Source organism: Maylandia zebra, linkage group LG15 (assembly GCF_041146795.1).
Source record: "Maylandia zebra isolate NMK-2024a linkage group LG15, Mzebra_GT3a, whole genome shotgun sequence".
Classification (NCBI taxonomy): Eukaryota; Metazoa; Chordata; class Actinopteri; order Cichliformes; family Cichlidae; genus Maylandia; species Maylandia zebra.
In genome coordinates, this window is record NC_135181.1 from 38,880,307 (window position 1) to 38,895,886 (window position 15,580).

At 46.8% G+C, this 15,580-nt stretch overlaps 1 protein-coding gene across 1 annotated transcript; it reads right to left on the reverse strand.

The window, feature by feature from the left end:
- Positions 1-2,909: 2,909 nt before the first annotated feature.
- her6 (hairy-related 6) lies at positions 2,910-4,732 on the reverse strand. The gene is made up of 4 exons (XM_004561956.6): positions 4,405-4,732; positions 4,130-4,225; positions 3,927-4,014; positions 2,910-3,770 (listed from the first exon to the last, which is right to left on the reverse strand). The coding sequence occupies exons 1-4, from the start codon at positions 4,510-4,512 to the stop codon at positions 3,229-3,231; spliced, it is 834 nt and encodes a 277-aa protein (XP_004562013.1). The 5' UTR covers positions 4,513-4,732; the 3' UTR covers positions 2,910-3,228.
- Positions 4,733-15,580: the final 10,848 nt, after the last annotated feature.

The following is a 15,580-nucleotide window of genomic DNA, read 5'->3' on the forward strand; positions in this document are numbered from 1 at the left end:
GAGGAATAAATGTTAGTTCAGCACACAGAGAACCAAAGGGAAAACCCTTTGCTCTTGACAAGGAACACCTGTCTGAGTGAGTGTATGCTCTGGAATGAGTGTAAGCCTCTGGGACAGAGGGAGGAGAGCATGTGAGCGAGTGTGTGCATGTGTGTCGATCTGTGTACAAAATCTGTGCAAATACCCAGTGGGGGTCATAAATGAGTCTACAGTAAACTTAAATTACAGATCTAACTTTCCATTGTAAGGAATTGCTTGGGTCAGGATTCAGACGGCATACACACACTGATCCACTTCCGCCCACACAAATCCAACACTTCTCTCTCCCCTCCCACAACTTTCCCTTTCCCTGCCTGCCCTGCCGGCTGGCTGACGAGCCGTGCTGCCTGGCTCTGTGGCGGTTGCCCTGTCTATCAGTCTATTTCCAGGCTCAGAGCCCAGCGTTGAGGCAGGCAGTCAGTCAGTCAGGCGGTGTGGTGGAGGGCAGAGGGGTTGATGCGTGTGTCAGAGAGGCGCTCTCCCACATTCCCCCGGCGGCTGGCAGCAAGCCGGGCCTGCGGAGGGGGGTTCGCCTCTTTCTCACGACCTCTCAGGTTCCTGCGCTCATCTGGGAGCTATTCATTTCCTGCCAGAAAACAGCCTTCCCCTGCAACTGCAGGAGGAAGGGGTGTGGGGGGGAGTGGGGGGTGCAATGGTATGGGGGGAGTCGAGGGGAAGGAGAGGAGTTTGGCTTCAAAATGAGTCCAGGGCTTGGTACAGCAAGCCCTGGGCTTAAATCATAAAGCTCTCACTTGTCTGGGCCGCAATCAAAGACAGCCCCAGTGATGGGCCAGGAGAGCGAGGGCGAGCGAGACAGAAGAACTATGGGAGAGAGAGAAGGAGAGCGGACCATATGGTAGCACTTAGGGAGCCAAAGAGGAAGCATGGGAGCTTTTTTCCTCCCCTCTTTTCACTCCCTGCATGCACGCGGAATGTGGGAAAAGTTAATGGACACGCATGGCAGCTAACCCCCCGGTCGTGTTGTGACATGTGTGCGGTCACTCCGGCAGCTTGGCCACTGCACTGGGTAATTGGAGAGGCTCATAAAGTTGTTCTCCAGAGGGGAAGAGACCGCTGAAGATGCTGGTGGGTGGAGGCAGCAAGGGAGGAAACGGAGCAAAGGCGGCGAGGCAGGGTGGGAGGGCTCAGCAGCTGGGTGTTGTCCGGGTCACACCACGTGCCTCCCAGACGTCCCGTGTCCAGCTGTGGCCCCAGGGCTCAGGGCAGGAAGCTTGACATTGGTGCAAGCACAGCTGGAATGTTGTGGGAACATTGTGTGTGTGTGCGTGTGTGTATGACTGTGTGTGTCTCTGAGTGTGAGTGCCTTTGTGGAAAATCTCTGCCTCACAGGAGGCCAACTATTATCCCATGCGGCAGCCCTTTCCTTGAACACCCCCCCACCTACCCATTTAACAACCCACTACCTCACCCACTGTGCCCTTTGGCCAGGCATGTCCTCACCGAGCAACCTCCATAAACGCACACGCAAAACATATGCACGCACAGGCACGAGCACACACATGGATTCAATCAAACACGAGATGCATGGCTCCCTGTAAAAAGGTGTGATGGAAATTCAAAATGATGGCACTTATCCACACTTTGTGCCTCTTAGCACACTGATAATTGCAAACACCTGCACCCCCTCCCTACACACACCCCCTTCAAAGAAGGGCCACACTCGAATAGCTGGAGGGGGCACACACACCTGGGCAGAGCAGAGCAGAGCACTACCACATGGCTCGGTGACGATGTATTTAACGTGGTCTTCTGCTTTTAAACCCCCGGCATCGAGGAGTTCAGCCAACACAACCCGGTGCTCCTCTCTATACCTACTGTCAGGAGATTAATGCTGTTGCTGATGTGAAAATTATTTCAAGAGATGAAATTTGCATCATCATTTGGGGCTTAATCACATCAAACGGTTTACTGGTCGTCAGGAACGGGGACGACCTCTAGTTTGGAAACGTTCTTGTGAGAAGAGCCATGAATTATTTGCAGCAGTAAGACGACATGCACTTCAGTATATCACAATACATATGTAAGAGATCCAAACTAAGATTGAATATCCAGAACAGTTTTGATGCAGTTATGCGGTGACTGCTCTTACAAGTTTACACAAAGACACATCTCAAAGGAATCACATGAGTTATAATGAAGCAATAACTTTACTGTCACATCAACCAGATCTTAATTTAGACAAAATAAATAAAAGACAGCAGTTTGATTAGGAGACAACACACACTGCAGCCATCTAAGGACTTACTGATCAAACGAGACCAATCACACTGCAATGCACTGCCCCGCTGCTAGATGGCGTAAGTGACCTCTGTAAAGCTCGTTAAGTTTACAGAAGGAAACGCCAAACAGCTGGACTTCAAGTGAGAAACACCAATTTCTGACTGTCTGACTGATTACAGCACCGACTGTCTCCCGCCTCATTCACTCAAACAGATAATGGAGTTACAATTAGTCCAGTTTACTGACCAGCTCAGCTTACACGTGTCAGTTGGTTAGTGCGCATGTTGTGCGTCCTAATAAAACATAAAGGAGTTTGTAAATAAGCTGAAACATACTGACAATTATTACTCATTTTCCCATTTTTAGGAAAAAAATTTCTAGATAATTTGCGAGTTTAAACACTTTTTTCACAGTCTGACCAAACTATAGTTTTAAAACAGAGCTTGCTGGTTTTATGTATAGAAAGAAATTTTTAACGCAATAAACACAGGAAAAATAAACTGAAGCTCATATGAGCCACAGCTTAGGCACTAACTAATAGGATTTACTAATATATTAGCATTTATATGGAGATTCTTATTTTCGTTTTCAAGCAGAAGAAGAAGAAAAAGAAGAAGGAGAAGCGCCTGTTTTCATATCTTTACAAATTTATTTGTCTTCCAAAACGAAGAACAGCATAAGAGCATTAAACATATCTTTGGCGTCACACGGTAAAAAAAGACAACTCATATATATATGTATATATATATATATGTAATGCAGTGAACGGACTTCCACAATACAAATCCCATTTCAATATGAACTTTACTCCCTTGTTAGCTGTACAAATATAGTGCATACTCTTTCCATTTTACAAGAACTAACAGGATTCAAAACAACTTCCTAACATTGAACAAAGAAAGAGCTAGTAAGTGTCATTTCAAGTCTCTGCGGCCCTTCCCCGCTTTTTCACCAAGGTCGCCACACTGAATCCGTGTTGCCAGACGGGGCTCCGGGAGACACCGCGGCCGGAACGGGCACGGGCGTGCTGACGTTGTTGGCGTACACGGGAATAACGGGGCCGTTTGGCGCAAATGCCGCGTTGGGTATGAGGAACGCAAACTGTCCGTCTGTGGCAGGCACGATCTGGAAACCGCCGTACACTTTGGTGGCGTCTGAGGGTAAACTGGCCGGTGAGGAGCCACCTTTACAGGATACCGGGTTCATGGGCAGGACCTGTGGAGACGAGTTGGGGATTTGCACCATGGACTGGCCGAAGGAGGGATGTGTTGGCCCGGCGGTGGAAGGGAGCTGATGTTGGTGCTGATGCTGGCTGGGATAATTCATGGCATTGATCTGGGTCATGCAGTTGGCCAAGTGGCCGAGGAGTCGCGTCCTGACTTCGGTGTTGACACCTTCGCAGGTGGACAGGAACCGGGTCACTTCATTCATGCACTCACTGAATCCGGCACGATATTTTCCCAAGACAGTGGGGTCGGTGTTCAGGGCAGCTGCAAAGAAAACAAAACATGATATATTTAAATCGAGCAAGTTCACCTCTGGCTGTAAGAAAATTAGATTTTTGGGGTTTTTGAAGCCGACTTGCTAGACTAGCGTAGATTATCTAAAAGACACAGAAACCGATTAGTCCGAAAAATGCCACTTACCGGTCATTTGAGCCCTCTGGAGGTTCCGGAGATGCTTCACAGTCATCTCCAGGATGTCCGCCTTCTCCAGTTTGGAGTGTCTGGAGCTCTGAGGAAGGGGGACGGAAAACAGACCCGATGAGCATCACGCACCCACTTTCTTACTGTTTGACAGATGAAGTCTGGAAATCTATTAATAACGAGAATGACGAGCGAGCACTTACATCTTTTTTGAGAGCATCCAGGATGAGAGTTTTCAGCTGCCCCAAGCTCTCGTTGATTCTGGCTCTTCTTCTCTTTTCCATAATTGGCTTTGACGACTAAAAGAACACAAAATGATAAAAGCTGTTAAAAACCATTTGTCTTGTTTGGTGCGTAAAAAGCCAAAAAATACTCCCTTTGGACTAGAAGCGTGTGAGAAATTGTGTCCGAAATGAAATGTTGAAGGTTTTTGTTTTGTTTTAAATGACAGTAACGGGTAAATATTGGCAATACCAACCTTTCTGTGCTCAGAGGCTGTCTTGGGTTTATCGGGAGTTGTGTTCATGCTTGCCGGGGTTGCAGCAACCGGAGAGGAGGAGGTTTTTTCCATCATATCGGCAGGCATCTTTTTTATTGAGAAATATCCCACAAAACCACAGGAAATTACGATCCAATTGTGCCGAAAAGCAGGGGAGGTGAGAGTTTTCAGATTGAGATATTTAAAAGTCTCTTCTCCCTTGAAAAAAAGAAAAAATCCTGAGATGTGTATCGAGTTAGAATCCGTTAGAGCGACGTGCAGCAGTAGCGACTACCAGGAGCGGATGCAGTCTCTCTGTTGGGCTCTCCGCGTGTGGCTTGTATTTATATCTCTCACTGCACGCGAACGGCTCGTGTGAAACTTCCCAAACTTTCTTTCCCACAGTAACTTTCCACCAATCAGGGCGAGGGACACGCGGCCCGAAGGAGGACGGCTCGTGGTCGGCGCCCTCCCATTGGTTGTTTGGCCGCTGGAGCTGGCGGCCAATGGCGCGCGGCCCGGGTTCAGGGCACAGCCGGGGAAACTGCCGTCAGTCTTCAATCATCGTAGCGTTTACATATTAACAGTGGAGCCGCTGACTGGGCAGAGGAACTTTTGTATTTACCGGACAACACATGACCACAGAGAGCAATTATATTCATGATGAAATTGTATAAATTAATGGCAAAAAACAGCAAAAACACTGCAAATATGCTTTCCACATTCTGTCTCCATAAGCTTTCCAACTTTGCTAGGCTGTTGAAAATTTATTGGCAGCTGCTTATAGTGGCTTTAAAAGAAAATAGAGCTATTTTCTACCTTTCAAAAAACACACACAAACACACACACACCACTGGGAAGTGGTAGGCAATCCTGCAATCAAAGTTTCAGTCATGTGCCATGGAAGAGGCGCAGGCAGGGGAGCGGTTTTGTTTTCCTTTCAGCCAAACTTGGGTAGTTACTGTTACAAATGAAATCTGTTAAAGAAACAACCTGGGATGACAACTCATGACAACTAACAAAACCGCACGGGGAGACCACATGAGAAGGCGAAGTGAAATCCCGAAACAAGCGCACACCGCGCTGAGCACCATCATTACATTCCCCGAGCAAGGTTAATTTGGTTGGCCCTGGGTGGAGGTGAAGGAGGTGGGGGTAAACGCGCACTCTCGGTTTCCACGTTACTGTAGTTTTGAACTCTGTGGTACAAATTTTGGCACTTAATCATCTGTCGGTGTTGTGAATGTGGAGCACGTGCCAGGATGTTTTATGAGTGCGGTGGTTGGAGGTTTGGCCGCCGGGCTGCCGGGGGGCCGCCGGGCCAGGGGAGGAGGGTGAGCCCAGAGAGGGGGGAGGAGAGAGGAGGTGGCGGCGGCGGCGGTGGTTTACATTAGAGGGGAAGGTAAATAGCAGCTGCTGTTTTAAAAGCCTGGGAAAACCACGCCTACAGAGAGAGAGCTGGATCGGGCTCCCTTATCGGAATGTGAGCCAGAGCAGAGATATTTCTGAGCCCGGAGAGCTCACACGATCACACCGATGCCTCCCTCCCTCCCCTCCCTCCTTCTTCTCCTTTGCCTCCTCCTTCCCGCCTATGGCCACCCCACAGCGTTCAAGGCGTTTTTAGATTTCGGGTCATAATTTATTCCTTATCTTTATTGCAGTTAGAAAGAGCAGACGGCGGACTTAAAGACCGCGGTACATAAAGGGAGAGAAATAGTGCCAGCAGTTGTGTATTGCAGGTTTATTGACGGGCATCAGCCCGGCGTGTTCAGGTTGTGCGACTGTGGACACAAACAGGGGGAAGTTTGTAACCCTGCGCTCCAGGGTTATAGATGTGACCTTAAAGTGTATTTAAACATCGAAGAGTCCTCGCGGTGATAATCAAGCTTTTCCGCTTTTAAACGAATGTTTGTATTTACATTATTCATAGTTTGAAGAACATCATTGTTTATGACAAACAAAGTTTGGCTTCGTCTGCTCCACCTAAATATTAATTTCCATCCATTTTATTAATAAAACAGAGAAACATTGGCCATGCATACTAAAGTGAAATGAATAGAGCTGAACGACATCTGATTGTTTAAAGTGTGATAGGCAAAAAAGAAAAGAAAAAGAAACTCCTGTTTTCTTCTTTTGAGCACACACAGCTCAGTGCACGGCGCTCCGCTGTGCTCACACACCTCCAGCTGCTGCAGAGACCACGACACGTGGCGCGCAGGCGACCAGGGGAAGGCGCTCCTCTCGCCGGCTTGCCGCCTGGATCTGCGGGGCGTCGCCAGCGGCTGGCCGCAAGATTGTGAATTTGATAGGCAACTCGGAGCTGCACCCGAGCTCCTCACTTCCTCGGCTCAACACGACAGAGATGCAGACCTTTTTCTTTCTTTTTTTTTAGGTTTTCGCAAGGATTGCGCTCGAGCATCAAGCGGTACATTTCAACAAACGCCAGCAGCTCACACACAGATAAAATAATGAGCAAACTTGAACTCTCCCTATGCTGCACGTTATTCGGGGTATTCGTTTTATTTGGCCAGATCAATGAGTGATTTTGAAATTCAGATTTCAAGATGAAATGAAAATGTCGGAATGAGTAGCAGTAACTGGCACGCGGAGACGTCAATGAAACCACACGCGCGTCTTATGTGTAACTGCAAAACTTTGGTGCTTTTGCCACAAGGAAGTCTGGTGTGTACATGAGCCTAAGCCCTGCTGCAACAACCCTAAGTATTCTGCCTGCACAACAATGCTGCCTCTGTCAAACACATCACTAACAGGTTCCCATTGTTGCTACTGCACACCTGCTTCTTTCTTTTCTTTTCTTTTTTTGTGCACAATGGCACTGACAGAGTTCCAAAACAAACCTACCGACGGTCTAAAGTCAGAGTGTAGGTTTTGAAACATTCCCCGCCTGAATGATTTTCTCACGCTCATGTTGCATGAGGTCTCCGCCGGTGAACTGAGTCACGGAGCTTTGGTTCTGTCGCTCTCTCCCTTTTCTCTCCAGCTGAACATCTTATCAGCCGCACCTGGCTGCCGTCGGTCCCCGGAGTGTTACCTGTTGCTATGTGTCAACCCCATATCACACAGAATCTGTGGGAAACAGGCTCAGACTCACAGCCAACACGTCCCTGTTTCTAAGAAGCTTTTGATCACATTTTGTGCAGAGATACACCAAAACCAAAAGATGATGATTATCTGGCCAGTAGGCAGAAAAAAAAATACACTTAAACACTTTTTAAATGTATTTTTATTTGGAGCACACAGGATCACTTTCCAAATTCTTGCATTCTTTTATTTTCTTATTTTTTACCTGTGACCTCCTTACTTGTCCCATATGCCAACACTCATCGCTCTTGACCTTATCCTGTCTCTGCTTTTATCTCTTTTTTATCACCCCTCCTTACAGCTCAGTTTTATCTCCCTCTTCCTCTTTTTTCATTCCTCCACTCCTAGTCTTTTTCCCAGGGCTCATATCTTTATTGAGCCCTCTCGACCATGGACCTCCGCACACTGCAATAATGCAATTAGACAGGGAGATTGTGTGGCTTTTAAAGTGTGTGTGTGTGTGTGTGTGTGAGAAAGTGTGAAACATTGTGTTCACAAAACAGACAGTCTGGCCCACTGTCATACACCGCCCATGCCTTAATGTGTAAGCCATTGGTGACAGTGCTGCTGCCAGAGGGCACTCCCGGTGCAACAAGGGTGACATGGTTGTGTGTGTGTGTGTTCAGTGGGGTGGGAAGGTGGGGTTCAAGCTTAAATGCCTATCCTGGCATCACTAGCTGGCAAGAAGAGTGGGAAGTAAGCAGCCAGACAGGCTGTATCAAGGCCAGCCTCGAGGCGTCATGTGGCTGCCTCTGCCAAACTGAGGGTGGCACTGTGTTGATACAGCCTGCTCTCCCAAGAGGCCGCGACACAGTGGTGACTGACTTGACTTATCCAACAGTCCACACTGTGATTAGCATGGTCAACAAGTCCGCAGAAATCCTTTCATTTCCTTCAGAAGTGAGTGGCAAATGTGTGCACTGTCACTGCTTGTCAACAGCCAATGAACTTTGCAGCTCTTTAAAGCTGCAAAGAGGAAAAGAAGCTTGTTACAAACGATCTGAGGCTCCTGGTTCTCTACAACTTTTATCTGAGTGTTTGCAGAAGCTCAGACATGGCTGAATGACTGCTCATGCTATTTCAGTTTATGTAAAGTAATGCGTGAAAGTTTAAAGTTGACATAAACAATTGCATCTAAGGACTTTGACACTACAATTTTTTTGTTTGCACAAAAATGAGAAGGAAAAGAAAGGAAAAAAAGGTGCTAAGTGAACCTTAAGTTCAATTTTCTGTCAAACCAGTGCACACAGAATTACTCTACACTGAGTAGCATAAATCTACTCAGTATACTACCACACACTACTATTCAATGTACCACACTATTATTACATATGGGCGTATCTGTAGTATTATATACTATCTTATCAGTATGCACACAAGGATGTACTTACAACCAAACCCACACAGGTGTGATGTGATACTTCTGTGGACTATAAGGGCAGGATGTTTGCCTATTCACAGTGGGTGTCTACAGCCATCTGTAACACACAGAGGCTCTGTTGTGGTCGTGGAGCTGTATTTTAGCCGGTGATGTTGGAGATCTTGTCAAAATTCATGGAATTGTGAACACAGAAAACCACCGTGCATCAACCACGCGATGCATACCATCTGGAAAGTGTCTGATTGGCAATGTCTTCATTTTTCAGCATGGCGATGATCCCACACACAATACCAACACAGTAAAAGAATACCTGGATTAAAAAAAAGACACAGTGGAACACAATCAGTCATCAGCTGGCCTGATCATGAACAAGAGGCAGCTGACATCCATAGAAGGGCTTTGAATGTCCTTCGAATAGCCCGAAGAATTGAAGACAACTCAAAGAAATTACAAGAAATCAGTGTTCAGCCTGTGTCGAAGATTTTCAAGCTTTTAGAAATGTACAAACTCTTTTTATTTAGCTTATGTGCTGTATTTACATGTATCTTTCCACATGTTTCAGTAAATCACTGCACCTATTTCAAATTTTAGAATTAGAAACAGCTGGAATAAGAAATATGTGTATGCGTTTGTGTTTTTTCTCTAGCTTGTTATCCTATTTGTTCATGTAAACTGTTCTGGTGTGAGCCTCTCAGCTTCAGAGTTACTCTTCTTTCTCTTGAACGTAATTCAACAAAATGTCTCAAGCCTCGTTGGGGATAAAAGCACCAACAGTACAACTGAAAAACTCCAAAGTAATATAGCTTTCCATAAATCATGACCCATTTACTAAAACAAACCAGAAAGAAAAAAAAACATCACAAAACCACAACACACTTTGTTGGAATCCCTTTCATGTGGGAACTATTGAACCAAACCTGCCAACTGTATTACTCTGCAGACTGAAGCATGCATGATGAAAAACTCACGCTCCTGACATCGTGATAGAATATAGATATGAGCATCAATGGCCTGCCCCTCGGCAGAGGTGTAATGTTAGCACGCTTCCATTAGATGTTGGGTGAAGAAGCATGTATATTTGATATCTGGGTAAATAACCATTTTTAAGTTACCCTGTGACATACATATAGCGTCTTTTGATGAAAGACAGTGAATTTAATCAGTGTAATCCTTCCCCTCAATCATTTGCCTCTTAAAAAACAAAACAAAACAAATATCAACATAATGTATACACAGGAGACATTACGTAGCTGGGCTTAGAAGTACCCACAGTCACTCATATCAGAGTGAGTGTTGGTGCAGACAGAGACTTGTGTGTAAGGGATCAGCTCTGAATACTTACAGAGAGCACCGGATGATAGTTGAATCTGTTTTTACTGATTTTACAGTGTGTTAGCAAAAAGAGGGGGAGGAAGTGGAGCAGCAAGTGAGTGTGTATTTGTGGGGGGCGGTGGTGGTGGGGTGTCTGTCGAAGCACATCATCCCAGTGTGGCATGAATGTGTGTTATTAGTGGGAGTGGAGTAGGACCTGTGCTCAGCTGCTGTTAGTGAGGCCAGCCAAGGCTTGGAGAGCAGGATCAAAGCAGGGACAAAGAGAGAGAAGGAGAACTGACAGATCCTCCAAGCAGAGAGAACAGAAGGAGGAGAGAGGAGAGGAGATGGGAGGGTGGGAGGAGGGGTGCTTGGAGGCTCTCCAGATACAGCCGCACACATCACTTACCTCCCCTCACACACACAAACTGAGGTGCCTGGAGCAGCCTGGGAGCAAGGAAAACAATAAGTACAGTGAATGTACCCACACTTTCTTTTTCCCATACAAGCACACACACAAACACACACGCAGAGAAAGATCAGCACGGGTCACTGTAAGCCTCGCAGACACAGGCGCTGGGGTCCGTTTTGGCTGGCTAAAACAGAGAGAAATGTTTTAAGGCCTCGGCGCTGGGCTGTAGACCGCAGCTTCCCCAGACAGCTGCCACAGCCTCCCTCCACTTCAGAGACCAAGATGCTCCCGCTTCCTTTAGGGGTCTCTTCTCTCCTCCATGCTCATCCCCTACCACCACCACTAGCCCCCCAAGCTTCCATCCTTCCACGTCACTCCTCCGCCTCTCTCTTCTTTCCCTCCATCTGACCCTCTCCTCTTCTTTTATCATGCCTCCTGGAACAGACCAGCGCTATTTGCATGTGTGGGGGAGGCGGTGTAGCGTCGAAGGTCAGAGGTCACAGTGAGTCAAATCTAGCAGCGATGGAGAGGAAGCGGTTAGGGAGAGGACCAACGAGTTGGCCTGGGTCTCTGGTTAGGATGCCTGAGGCTGGAGCAAACTAGGAATACAGCTGCTTTTTAGTAATGCGGGTGGGGGTGAGGGCCACTCATGCAAATGTGTTGTAATCATCATTTACTCGATGTTCTAGATGGTGGACATATTTGTGTGCAGAACTCAAGCTGTCAAAGTAAAGAAGAGATGAAAGAAAGAATCAGATTTGGGTCAGCTGTTCGCAAATTTCACTACTGTCTATTTGCATTTGTTTTGTTTCAGTTTGATAAAGCATGAGCGGGTTCTGGTGCTATGAAGACATAATTACGGATTAAATGTTTTTATTACTAGATGCTCAGAGCAGAGTTCTGGCCAAACGGGACTCAGTCTTGGGACAATGAGAAGCATCTATGCGAAACATTTTCGAGTTGTCTCGAAGTTAATATCTAGATTTGCACAAACAAGCAAACGGACAAAAATGCAGCTCAAGAAGAAGTTTCTTTTTGAACACCTGAGCATGCCTGTCCTTTTCTTTTTTCCGTCCATTAATCACAGAGTCCACATAAAACAGAAAGGCAGTGTGTCTCTTGTTTACTCTCAATCAGCACTGGGACATTTGAATTACAGGTGCACAAAGAGTCCCCATTTCCTTCTGAGGAGGCCATTTGTTGACTGACGATAAGAAGACCAGCTTTTGAAGAGGCATTCAAGCGTGCACACACACAAACGCACACATACACACACAGCCCCAGACACTGACAGCTTGATGCTGTGAATCATTATCCCTAATAGGCCTAGTTTACAGTAAACAAACACATAACAATGCAGATCTTTCCTACACAATCACTGATCCCCCCCCCTTCATTGTAGCCACATAAACATGCCACATTCCGGGTTCATTTTCATAGAGCTGATAAGTTTAAATATTCTAGCAGGAAATGGAGAGGTGGGAGGTTACAGTAGGAATGATGAATCAGTTTTGTCTCTCCTGCTAGTTGTTTAAAATGTAACAGTTTTTGAGGACATTAGACTAGAAGATCTCATCACAATGACTGTTGAAAGGATTTTATTTCATCCTTAAACTTTTAATAACTGCCATCTCACAGCTGGAAGCCTGAAGCCGCTGCACAGGACGCACAAATGTATGCAGCATTGTGTAAAGTCGCACTTTTGGTGTTCTGTTCCAGTTCAGTTTACTGTCTCCCGTCTACTTCCCAAACTAAACGAAATACTGCAAAGTGGAGCAAAATAACAGACAGACAAAACAATGCATGCATATCCTGTTCAGCCTAAACGCTGTGCTACGAAGCGGGCAATTCAAAACATCAAATTAAAATCAGGTCTACGGATTTTTGTGTGGCTGCTTGCTGATGCTTGTTGCTCTTTGCTAATGGTAAAAGCCTAATGTCACAACACACACTTAAAATCATCACAGAAGCATACAGTAAGTGTTTTTGTTTAGGGAGAAGTTCATGCTCTGAGTCAGGAAGGACCTGCTCTACTGAAGTGTCCTTGAGTAAGGCGATGTACTCCGACAGCACCACCTCCAGAGCAGCTTTTTCGGTACAGACGAGATTGTTAAGAAAGCGTTTCTCTGTAGGGTATTATACTGTTATCACCTAAATGTGATTATAACTAATGGCTTGAGAGAGAATTCATCAAATCTCTAAGTTTTGCGGCACTAACCTGGAAGAGGGCAGAGCTGTCTGCCAGGATGCCCTGGGAGGCCCCAGAGCCATTTTTTCTCCTCCTACCTGGGCCAAGGCCAACCTTATCAGACAAGAGCGCCCGAGGATTACCCTCCCCCAGAGCATTACCCTCCCTCACGGAGAAAAAAGGGCAGCCATCTCTCCCTCCTCGAGCCCTCAGCGCTCCCCCTCCTTCGGCCCTCAGCACTCCACCTTTCCCGTGGGAGTTTGCAAAGCCAGGATAACCTTGAGACCTCAGCTGGTCTGCTGCCAGAAACATTAAAGAAATTCCCTCCTTTTCTCTTTCTATCCTCACCTCTCCTGTACACCCTCACCCCACCTCACCACCCCTCCAGGCCTCCTCCTGATCACCGGGACATTACTCTATTTTTTTTTTTGCTCCTGCACCCCTACCCTTCCTCCTCCCCTTCAATTTTAGACTCCCTTTTTTGCCTTCTCAGCCTCCTCTGATTGTGACTAAGATTAGCCCCTTTTTCTCTCTTTCTCCCTCCCTCATTTCCTCCTTTCCCGTCTTTGACAGGAGCGAGAGAGGGTGGGGGCTCGAGCGCAGTGAAAGAAAGGGCTGTTCACATGATCTCCTGCGTAGTCGACTATTATCTGTAGATTGTCGAGCTGCCAATTTCAATTTAGCCGGCCCTGTTATCAGGCCAAAAATAAACGCCTCATTTGAAAAGTGAAAATCAAACTGTCCCGACAGGAGGGATGACTGACGTTGATTGCAAACTAACTGTTTTGGTGGCAGCCTGCACTTTGTGTGGCTTTTGTCTCTTGCTCACTTCACCAGCCCCCCCTCCAACCCACCCCACTTTGCCTCTCTCCCCATTCTCTCTGTCGGCTTCACGGCTGTCATATTCCTTTAGTGCTGGAAAGGTCAAGTGCTGCTTGCTGCATGTGAGATCTGAGGGAGCTCGGGGATCTTCAGCTGCCCCCACCCGCCCTCCTCTACTTTTGCTTTGTGGCCAAAATGCTTCTTGCTGCGAGCTCCCCTGTGCTGCCACCAGCCAGCAGTGGCACCAGCGGTAGCGGGGCCGGGTTGCAGAGGAATGTGTTTATCCCCTGTTGTTAGCTCCCTCCTTTCATGTTCCCAGCTCCTTCAAGTTGATCTGTTTTCAACACACTGCACAGAGAGGGGCCCCCGTGCTCTCGCAGGATAGCAGCAGGGATCGCTTCACAGTGTTTACGGTCAAGAGAAACGATAAGTAATAAAGACAAGAGGGAGACAGAGACTGAGAGGACGAGACGGGAAGAACATCAAAGGAGATGTAATGATTTACATCTTGTCCAAATTGGAGTAGATTTTCACTCGGAATTTTCTACTCCGGCCTGGTAGCGTTACAGCAGAGAAGCTGTGTTTTTATTCAGGAGTTCAAAACCGAGGCTTTCATGTGGCCAGAAAGGAAATGGAGAGAGTTTACAAACAGCCAATAAGGGCTTTGTAATAGTTTCCCATGACATCATTACTGATGGGGCCTCAAGGGGTGTGTGTGCTGAATCCTCGCTGAGGCTCGAGTCTGTCTCAAACACATACACAAAGCAGGTATGACCTCATCAGCACCACATTCCAGGTTTCACCTTGCTGCCCCTTTCAGTCAAGTTAACACCCTATCTGCCCCCTAACCTCCCCTTGCTGCCGCACCCATCGCAGCCCCTATTGTTTCCCCCTCAGAGAGCTTCAGCTTTCAACAAGGAGATGAGCTAAGTACCAGCGCTGTGTAAGATCGCAGGGCTCTTGGCGACAACTCCAAGCCTCGCGCTGGTTTCAGCAACTGGTTTCTCTTCTCCACCCACTCAAGCCTGCACGCAGTCACCTCTGGGCAGAGGATTATGGGAAAAGGCCATTGACATGTAAGTGGTTGGGCTGGAGTCAAGTGTTGGCTGCAGCAGTGTTAATTTCAGTGATTTAAAAAGACGTGGTTTGTCCAACACAGCTCCTCGAGGGCCATTAGAGGTGCTACTTTCTGCAGCGTGGTCCCACAATGCGAGAATGATATCTAGTGTACATAATCTTTATTCATTCAACACTGAGCCACACTGTGCTGACTACTTCTATTCACAGCATCCACTTTTCCACTCGGCCTAATCCATATTGGATAACACATTCTTTTGGAGTCATCTAAATGCACCACCTGCAGGGCACCAGTAAACGGACCGCATCGACAAGTCGAACTTTTAGAGTTGCTGACAGCGTTATGCAAAGGAACAGTTTTGCCGGAAATAAAATATATCATCCACTCTGTCGAAATAACACACTAACTTTTCACACCAGTCACACACAGCTGGACACAGAGAGCACGATAGCTCGGCCTAAACTTCTTTAGGTTCGGCGGCCCTCCTGACTTCAGACATTTTGGGCTGGGCTTCCATGCTGGGGTGGACTGTTCCTTTAATTGTTATCCATTGCAGAGCATCGTATAGTCCTCAGACTATAATCCTCAAACCTAAATATTCTCATGAGATGAAAACAATTCAAGAACAAAAATGACCACAAGCCTTTTTCTCTCACGCAAAGAAGAGAAAACACAAAAAGAGCGCAGTCTCCCTCTCACAGAGTATCTAGGGTATGTAAACAAAAAGCAACCGAGAATGCAGTAATATTATGCCAAGGTCTTGTTTACAATTGTAAAATATTCCCGTGGACAGAGGCGCTACCTGTCCTTGCTCTCTTTAGCCAAGTAAGAAGATATTCTCATCTGTTGTTATGCAGCTACTCTGCCTGTGGCACACTTGCT